This window comes from Camellia sinensis, chromosome 7 (genome assembly GCF_055761805.1).
Source record: "Camellia sinensis isolate YWXY chromosome 7, ASM5576180v1, whole genome shotgun sequence".
Lineage (NCBI taxonomy): Eukaryota > Viridiplantae > Streptophyta > Magnoliopsida > Ericales > Theaceae > Camellia > Camellia sinensis.
Genome location: NC_138967.1, coordinates 194,619,295 through 194,628,817, shown reverse-complemented (window position 1 = coordinate 194,628,817; position 9,523 = coordinate 194,619,295). Strand labels below are relative to the sequence as shown.

At 34.8% G+C, this 9,523-nt stretch overlaps 1 protein-coding gene across 2 annotated transcripts; it reads left to right on the top strand.

Annotated features, from left to right (window-relative positions):
* The first annotated feature begins 674 nt into the window (after nt 1-674).
* Nucleotides 675-9,170, top strand: TEX1 (Transducin/WD40 repeat-like superfamily protein). 2 transcript variants are annotated; one of them, XM_028216674.2, is made up of 11 exons: nt 675-958; nt 1,111-1,206; nt 3,027-3,156; nt 5,236-5,327; nt 5,565-5,633; nt 6,265-6,322; nt 6,488-6,587; nt 7,673-7,759; nt 7,892-7,970; nt 8,615-8,747; nt 8,831-9,170. In XM_028216674.2, exons 1-11 carry the CDS (start codon nt 896-898, stop codon nt 8,863-8,865), a joined length of 942 nt encoding a protein of 313 aa, XP_028072475.1. In that variant the 5' UTR covers nt 675-895; the 3' UTR covers nt 8,866-9,170. The 2 variants fall into 2 exon arrangements, with proteins under 2 accessions (XP_028072475.1, XP_082737841.1); XM_082881715.1 differs by having other exon boundaries at nt 6,265-6,344; nt 6,489-6,587.
* The last annotated feature ends 353 nt before the right edge of the window (nt 9,171-9,523 follow it).

Here is a 9,523-nt window from a genome sequence, read left to right as displayed (position 1 = left end):
CAATGAATGTTCTCAGATTCGCAAACAAAAACAAAAACAAAAACAAAAACAAAAGTTTCGAAAAGAAAAGTTTTGAACTCAACATTCAAGCTGAAATGGATATCAAAAACAAAAGTTTCAAAAATGAAAGATTCCGCAAAAATTAGGGTTTAAGATACTCAAATCTTACTTGTTTTCACCGTTTTTGATTGTTTGGATCTTAGGATGTTTGATGATCTAGTTTGTTTTTGGAAAATTTGAGACGAGATTGATGAATGAAGACGAAATGTGAGGCAAAATTAATGAAGGTGAGAATGAAATTGCCATGGTGAGAAATGGCAAGATGAAGTGTGAGAATGAAAATGTGATTTTGCGATTTTGTGTTTTATGTTTTGATTTGGTAAGGGTAATTTTGTCATTTCAAATTAATATGAGACTTATTGGTAAAAATTTTTTGAAGTAGAACTTAATGTACCATTATTTCCTAAAACGGGACTTACCTGTAAATCATCCTTATAAATTTTAGCAATAATTTATAAAAATCGTGATAAAAAAAATCACTGATTATTAATTTTTAATAACATATGCAAAAAATATAAAAAAAAAAAAATATTTTTAGTAACAATTTTACTATAATTTATTTTAAATAGAACTGAATAATAGTTAAATCTAATTATTAATAACTATATCAAAATAGTTATTCAAAACTTAAAAAATATTGGGCTCGATTGAGCGAGTCATTGGGCGAGTCACCTATCATACTTTGAATTGTGAATGGGTTAGGCCTAGAGAGCTGGGTTGGGTTGGGCTTATTGGTGAAAGTAGTACAGAGCTGAGGAGTGAACACTGTATAGGAGGAAACAGAGGGAAACTGCACACAGAGAGAGAGAGAGAGAGAGAGAGAGAAGCAAGGAAGATGGAGGAAACCATACCTTTCAAAAACCTCCACAGCAGAGAATATCAAGGTCACAAGAAGAAGGTTATCTCTCTTTCTCCCTCGTTTAATTTTCTTTGTTCCATTTGTGATCAGTGTGAACTTATAGAAAACCATGTTGAATTTGTGAATAGCACCGTTGAACCCTAGACGAATTGATCATTGATTAGTTATTTATCGTTGATTTTCAATGAAAGGTGCATTCGGTGGCTTGGAATTGCATTGGAACGAAGCTCGCGTCAGGTTCTGTCGATCAAACGGCTCGGATTTGGCACGTTGAGCCTCACGGACATGTATGATTCTTCCAAATCAAGTGTTCAATTTTAAATTTTCGATGAAGAAATAAATTGACAAACTATGCATGTAATACAGGAAAAAAAAAAGAAAAAAAAAAGCTTAATGCAAATCTCAATTGAAAAAGTATGGTCATGTTTGGTTTAATTTTTAGAAACTCGTTTCAGAATTTTTTTTTTTCTTCTAAAGACTAAAAATTAGTTTCGTGACGAAAATGAAAAAATCAAAATCATTTATCATTTTTATATAATTTTATTTTTTTGGAGGGCATAAATATTTTTTAAAAATTTAAAAATATATTTTTTATGTTCATTTTTGTCAAACTAGTTTTTATTTTAAAAAAAATGGAAAATAGTTTCAAAAAATAAAACCAAACATGGCCTAATATCTTTTTCAGGAAGAAATATAGGTCTGCTTGTGTGTTGCTCTTGTATTGTTTTCTTATTTTTATTTTCATGATTTTTCATGTCTATCATATTTGATTACAAAATATAGGATGAATAAAGTTTAAGTAATTCAATCTATGCTAGAGCTTGTTCAAAAAATAAAATAGAAAATATCTACTAGGGTTTAACTCGAAGTATTCAATGAACAAAATAGAAATCACTTCAAAAAGCTAAGTTTGTTGGCATTGGTGTGAAAAGATGGACTGAGTTGTGGGAAAATCTGAAGCATTATAGCAGCATATTAGCAGTTGTATATATATATATATATATATTTATAAATTAGTGTTTGTTTCTCAATAAGCGGTCAAATCTCTTTTTCATGTCTTAATATTTTATAGATTTGGATCGATCCTGATTGAATTCGTCTGTTGAGCAAGCACTGATCTAAAACTAATCAGTTTTTTACCATGCCTAACCTGGTTCTTTGTTTCCTAATTGTTCATCATAATTTAAAATCAACCTTTGAGACTCTTTATAGCTCTTGCTTTAGGGCTGCCTAGTGTGAGAGGAGAGGGAGTTGTGAAGGATAAAATGATGTGCAAAACGGAAGATTTTAATTGGCATTCACGAATGTTTGCAGGTAGTTTTTTGAGCATTTTAGCACGGTGAAAATGTGGGGCTGCAGCGTTTCCTTATTATAATAGTATAGATATATCACAAGTACTATGAAGAAGATTTATAATTTTATGTGAATGTAACTATTCCTCTGTTATAAACCTCTTTAATTTGACTAACGAAATGGCCTTGGTTTGGTTTTGTTTATTTTAAATTATTCAAAATAATTATCCATTGGCATTCCACTCTCCACTGTTCAATTACGTCTTTGCTCTCTTCTAAATGTAATGGCCTACTTTTGTTGTCAAATTAAAATTAAGTGGTTAAAAAAATATAAAACTCCCAACATACCCAAATATTAGTGAAAGGATTTAAATGTTATTATAGAAAAGGGTCTTGCTCACAAAAAGGTGTTCGTTCTTTTATGTATAGTATAGACTAGTAGGGTGGCACATACTACACTAACAGGGCTTTTCTTAAGGTGGAGATAATGCCAAATAATAGAATCCAAATGTTCACACATTTTAAAACGTTTTTACGTACATTTTCTATATACTTTCTACACGTACATCGTTACTAATGACCATCCATGGCTGTCATTAGCATTTCAGCATTTCCCTAATAAAATAGGGTATGTAAATTCATGTCTTTTGACGTTCTTGATATTTTTCATTGAAATATCTTTTCATTTTTCTGTTGAAATTTCCTTTATTGGGGAAGTTGTTGCAATATTGGTTTTTGTTATGAGCAGTGCTATATTTCCAACATTTATCTTCCCCTCCATATTCCTTTTGTTATTTTGAAGTTGTTTGTTGCAGGGCAAGGTTAAAGATATTGAACTGAAGGGACATACTGATAGTGTGGATCAGTTATGTTGGGACCCCAAACATGCTGACTTAATAGCAACTGCGTCCGGTGACAAGACAGTTCGTCTGTGGGATGCTCGTAGTAAGTGAATGTTATACTGCATTGGTGTGCTTAAAAATGTAGGACAATGAAATGCTACTGGAATTCATGCAATAATCATGTTAGAGAATAGAGATTTTGAAGCTCCTTATACTTCTATCTTGGTTATCAAAAGGATTGCTGCATTCGTTTTTGGTTACAATAAGTAACTTGAAAAGTGCTTTTAAAACTGGGATAAAAAAAATTGATCCTTTCTTACTAATATGGAGACGTTTGATTTATGTATCTCCATAATAGATGAAAGTCAAAAAATAGATAATAAAATATGGGTATTGCTAATGATAGCCCTAAGGGCTGTCAATAAGAATCACTTAGGGGTTGTTTGGGATGTCCTTAATAAGTGCACTTTTTGACTTTTTGGATTAAAAAGTAGAGGAAAAAAAAGATGGTGGTTTGGGATAACTTTTCGACTTTTTACGAAAAAATGTGTATTAAAATAGTGTATAAAATTGTAAAATTACGAAATTACCCTCGCTGACACAAGCTGCAATACTGCGCTGCATAGTTTCTGTCTCCTTTCAATTTTTTTTTTTTTTTTTTTTTTTTTTTTTTTTTTTTTTTATGGGAATGTGTGGCTACAAGTGTGCCACGTTTTCAATTGACTTGGGATGTGTGGCTGCACAGTTTTGTGCAGCACTGTTTTTTTTTTTTTTTCAATTGACAGATTTCCCGCTAAAAAAGAGTTAAATAGTATGAACTTTTTTGCTTTTTTAGTGACTTTTTGACTTTTTGAATTTTTTTAGTGATGCCAAACCAGCCCTTAATGTTGAAATATTTATAATTTCAATACACTTTTCACATATCTCAAAACTAGGAATGGCAACGGGGCGGGGCGGGGCGGGGCGGGGCGGGGCTAGGGATCACACTCTCCGTCCCCGATCCTCGATCCCCTATGGCAAAAATTTTCCCGTCCCCGGCCCTGATCCCCGACGGGAAACATATCACCGTCCCCGTCCCTGCCTCCTAACGGGGATCGGGTTTCCCAGACCCTGAAAATTCCCCGGCCCCCCCCAAAAAAAAAAAAAAAAAATTTCTCTAGTTGCAGATCTAACACCACAATCACAACCAACTCAAACCCTAAACAGAACCCCAAAAAAACAAAAACAGAATCAGAATCAAAATCACAACCTCTTTATATCACAATCACAGTCTCTTTATACCATTACTAGAATCAAAATCAGAATCAGAAGTTGAAGTTGTAAACAAATATATAGATATATACACACACACACACACACACACACAGGAACTATATCTGGATTTGAAATGGTTTCATGGAGGACTCCACCATGCTTGATCGATCTCGTTTTCCCTAGAGTAAATCTACAGCGACGAAGATCTAGAGAGGGACGGCCGCCAAGGGTAGCACAGTGGTAGTGGTGTCGAAGGAGGTAGTGGTGTCGGAGGATGCGACGAGTCAACGACTTCGGATGTAGAAGAGAGAGAGAGAGAGAGAGTCGTAGGAGAGAGAGCTGGGTTTGTATCAGCAAAGATGGAGAAGGAGGTGGTCGTCTCTTTTTATATATATATATAGAGGGATAAAATGGTAATTTTACTTCGGAGACAAACCGGGCCGGGGACGGGGCTTGGACACTTGTCCCCTTCCCCGGCCCGAAACTGATCGGGGATTAATTTTTGAATACCATCCCCGTCCTGTCGGGAGTATTTTTTGGGGAAAAACTGCTCAAATCGGGGTCGGGGGATCGGATCCCCGTTGGGCCGGGTTCAAATTGCCATCCTTACTCAAAACACTATTACGTAATGTTATACACTTTTTACAGATTTTCCAGCACTAACAACAGCCTTGAGGGCTGTCTTTAGCATTTCCCATAAAATAAAGTGCAAGCAAAGAATGAAGTAGAAGAACTGTAGACCTTCCAAACTAAATTTCAAGAAATTATTGACCAAAAAAAGAATGAAGAATAGTTCAAGATTCGTCCAGTCTTGTTTCTTATTTCTGCTTCTAAAAACTAGCTGTATAACTAAGTGTTGTCAGAATAACATAACTTACTCAGGGGCAAAGTAAGAGATGCTCATTCATGTCTAACTTGGTTTCTGCAGATGGAAAATGCTCACAGCAAGCTGAACTTAGCGGCGAAAATATTAACATCACCTACAAGCCCGATGGTACACACATAGCCGTTGGGAACAGGGTACATGTTACAGTTTCTTGTTATTTGCTATTGCTTTTCATAGTGTTTAACCTCTACTACTTTGGTAGTTTGTTTGGTATTCCATCTTATGTTCAAACTTGGGTTTCTGATGGTTTCAGTTTCCTTGGAAAAATTGGGCTCGTAGCCATTCTTGAACTCGTATTTTCTGTCTTCTATCTTCAGCAAGGAGGACAAGTATTTGGTCACTTATCTCACTCTGTTCATCATTTTCTATAGGATGATGAACTAACTATACTGGACGTTCGAAAATTTAAGCCCATTCATAAGCGCAAATTTGGTTATGAGGTAATCTCGTCTGAACTAATGCTGATCTTTTCCTATCAATTAGCTGGAAAGTGTCAAAAGGCATACATTAGCCGCCTGTCTCTTTAGGGAAAGGCTTGCATGAAACACTTGAGCCCATCATTAGGAACTCATGTTTCAAAGTTTGACTTTTACAAGTGATCCAAACTTCGCAGCTATGCTATGTGAGTGAGGTTGAGTGTGAAGGCAGCTGATCATTGTCTTTCCTCACTGCCTTTAGGTTCCTTTGGCCTTTCTAAATCATTTTAACTGGCTCAACTTGAATTGAACCACTATTATTTTCTGAACTATTTTTGGAAGCTGCACATGTTAAGAAACTTGTTCTCACATACCTTCGCAAGGTTTGCTCTTCAAAGTTTTTTAAACAGTTTCTGACCCACATTATGTTGCTTTCCAACACAAGATAGATAACTTAATATGTTTTTGTAGTTGATGAGTTCACCCCATTAATTAAATTAGTTACTGAGTTATTTACAGTTGTGGACATATCTGAAATTATGTGGAGAAAAAACTGTTTAGACCATGGACTAAGATGCCTTAGTAATGGAAATATATCTAAGCATATTTATACCTCCATGTATTAAATTGTTCTTGAATCCTTTTTTCTTATTAGGTAAATGAGATCGCTTGGAACACGACAGGAGATATGTTCTTTTTGACCACTGGGAATGGTGTGAACAATAGCTATGCAGGAAATTTTCTTTTGTTTTTGTTTCTGTGTTTTTTAGTTGATGTATGGAATAGATCTCTTTTTATTACCTAATTTGGATGTTATGTTTTTAACACGTGGGCTGGAAAATTGAATGTTTTTGTTATTCATATTTTTCCTCCTTCAGGTACTGTAGAAGTACTGGCATATCCGTCCCTTCGACCGGTTGACACCCTTATGGCTCATACAGCTGGTTGCTATTGTATTGCAATTGATCCATTAGGAAGGTGTGCTCCACATTCCTCTTACCTATTTTTTGGCTGTCTTCTTGTTCACATTCTTCTGATGTTAGTGGTTTCAGAACTCTGCGTTAGTTTCCCCTCTATCAAAATGGTGCTGTAAACACTCTGTGATAAATATATAATAGCGTTGTGAGGATGCATATCCCTACTCAAGCCACTATGCTGTGCGATTCCTATGCATATCCCTACTCAAGCCACTATGCCGTGCGATTCCTATTTTTCAATTTCAAATTTAGTCAGCGTATAGTATGGTGTTATGGTCCTTATGGGACTGAGAAATAGAACACGAGAGAGTAATTCTGTATTTGCCCTTAGCAAAAAATAATTCCAGGTTGTTTCTTGTTAGTCTGGAATCTTGAAGTAACCAGTGTCTATTGCTTTCACCTTTTATTCTTTATTTAACATGTGACTCAGTGATACCTTGTTCCCTGACCTCATCCACTATGCCTGCTTTTAACATGACGACATGACAACACTTCTCAAAAGGAAAAAAGGGAGAAAAGAAAGAGAAGAAAAAACAAGACATGACATGACGCAATGTCGGTATGGTCTTGTGGGTTTATGTATGTGGCATACCCCACTTCCTGATGGAACTTTTCTTACATTGGTACATCATCAATCTCCAAACATTTATATTCAGAGGTCTGTTAAGATGGTAAAACATAGGTTCTCTTCAATAATTTTGGGTAGTTTCATGTTGACCTTTATATAAAGTATATTGTTTTGGTAAGAATAATGGGAATGCGCATCTTTATAGCATATTCATGGATAAATCAATTCTTAATTGATTCCTCTTTTAAGATGGACCCACAGCTGATAACTATGTTGTTATGAAAGTACGCATGCAATGATCTGTGCATTGATTACAACTTAACTATGTCCACGAAGAATAGAAATAAAATAACGAAAAATAATTACAACCTACCTACACATGATAAATTGATTTTACATCTTTAATAAAAATATCCATTCTTTCGAGTCAAATGTGTTGGTCTATCAAGTCCTTGCTATGAGCTATCACGTAATAGAATCCTTTTAACCTCCAGAGCTGCCTCTTTATACTGTGACAGATATTTCGCTGTTGGAAGTGCTGATTCCTTGGTCAGTCTTTGGGATATCAAGGAGATGCTTTGTGTGCGAACATTCACAAAACTCGAGTGAGTCTCACCCAGCATCTTCTGTCCTTTTATATGCCCGTGATTATTATATGTGTACAAGTTAACCTAATTAAGGTTTTGATTACCTCCAATCCTGAGCAGGGAATGACTTTTTTTTGCTTATTCTCTCAGATGGCCGGTGAGGACAATAAGCTTCAATTACACAGGAGAATATATTGCTTCTGCCAGTGAAGACTTATTCATTGATATAGTATGCATCGTCTAACTTCTTTATTTAAATTTCTTTGCCTTCTATGTTGTCTTCATTCCTATGGAAAACTCTTAAAAATAAATCAAATACCATGTCGGACACTGGACATTTGGATAAGGCGTGGCATATGTTCTTCTATAATTGTATTTAACAGTCTTTATATGTATATTTTGTTGCATAATTAATTGCTATAAAATGAATTATTCTTTTTCACACTCTATGCTACATAAAATACCATTTTATCCCACAAAATATGTGACTTTTTTGCTGTGCCCACTTACCCTTGAGTTAGAGGTTTGATGGGTCCGAGCCCATGTAAGATAGATTATCATAAAACACTAGGGAAATTTCTATGCAATGATACAACCATCCATCTATACTGTGATCTCTGTATTATACAGTTGGACATGGGGGAGGGTGGATCTGGATTTGTTTGCTTTTTTGGATTTTGTAGATGAATTGATTGGTTAGGTGTTTTCCCCTTTTTATTGGGGTTTTAGTTTTGTATTTTTTAGCATCTTCTTGATGCTTTTGGCAATAAATTTATTTATCAAAAAAAAAAAAAAGAAAGAAAAATTTATATCATGATCCATTCAAATAGTAATAATTTAGCTAAATAATGCTAATGCTGCTTTCTGGAACAGTCAAATGTCCAAACTGGTCAATCAGTTCATCAAATACCATGTCGGGCTGCCATGAATAGCGTGGAATGGAATCCCAAATACAATTTGCTTGCATATGCTGGAGACGACAAAAACAAATATCAGGCTGATGAAGGTACGTGTATATTGTAGCTTCTTGCTTAATGATGGAATAAGGAAACCTAGAAAGATTTCACCTTTCTGTTTTGTTTGTTGCAGGTGTTTTCAGAATATTTGGCTTTGAGAGTGCTTAGGATTTTGACAGAATATGCAGGAAGCTCCAACCATATAGTCTGCAAGGCTCGTCTTAATTTATTAAGTTTTGGTCTTTTTGTTGTCTTGCAAATTGTTTTAAAAGTACGTTTGGTTCTGGGGGCTGTATTTTACTAGCTGTTCAAACGCAAGTACCAATCTGTAGCAATGTTTTGTGCATTGTGGGTGTTGAATTCTCTGCACATGGAATATTTCTGGCGTATGTGCATTTTTGGTTATGTGCATTTTTGTGTACTCAAAACTCTGTTGCACCTTCATTATTATCATTGGGGTCTGTTCGGTATCATTTTCTTTTTATTTATTTTTAAAATATTTTTTTGTAGTTTTAGAAACAAAAATAATGAAAAGTGAAAACACGATTTTTTTGCGGACACAAATTTTGAAAATTTATATAACTTGAGTGTTTTTCTGAAAAAAATGTTGTTTTTAGAAAACTATCAAAAACAGTTTTCCGAGCAAGTTGATCGTTGCCGCACTCTTTTAGATATCCAAATTATGAGGATGGAAAAGTTGCAACAAGACAAGGAGAGCTAGTGTGTACAATGAACATACCATGTGGTTTATGTGATATGACAAAACTTTTGAAAGAAAAAAAGAAAGTAAAAAGTTACACTTCTACATTTTGAGGAAAAGTGGAAC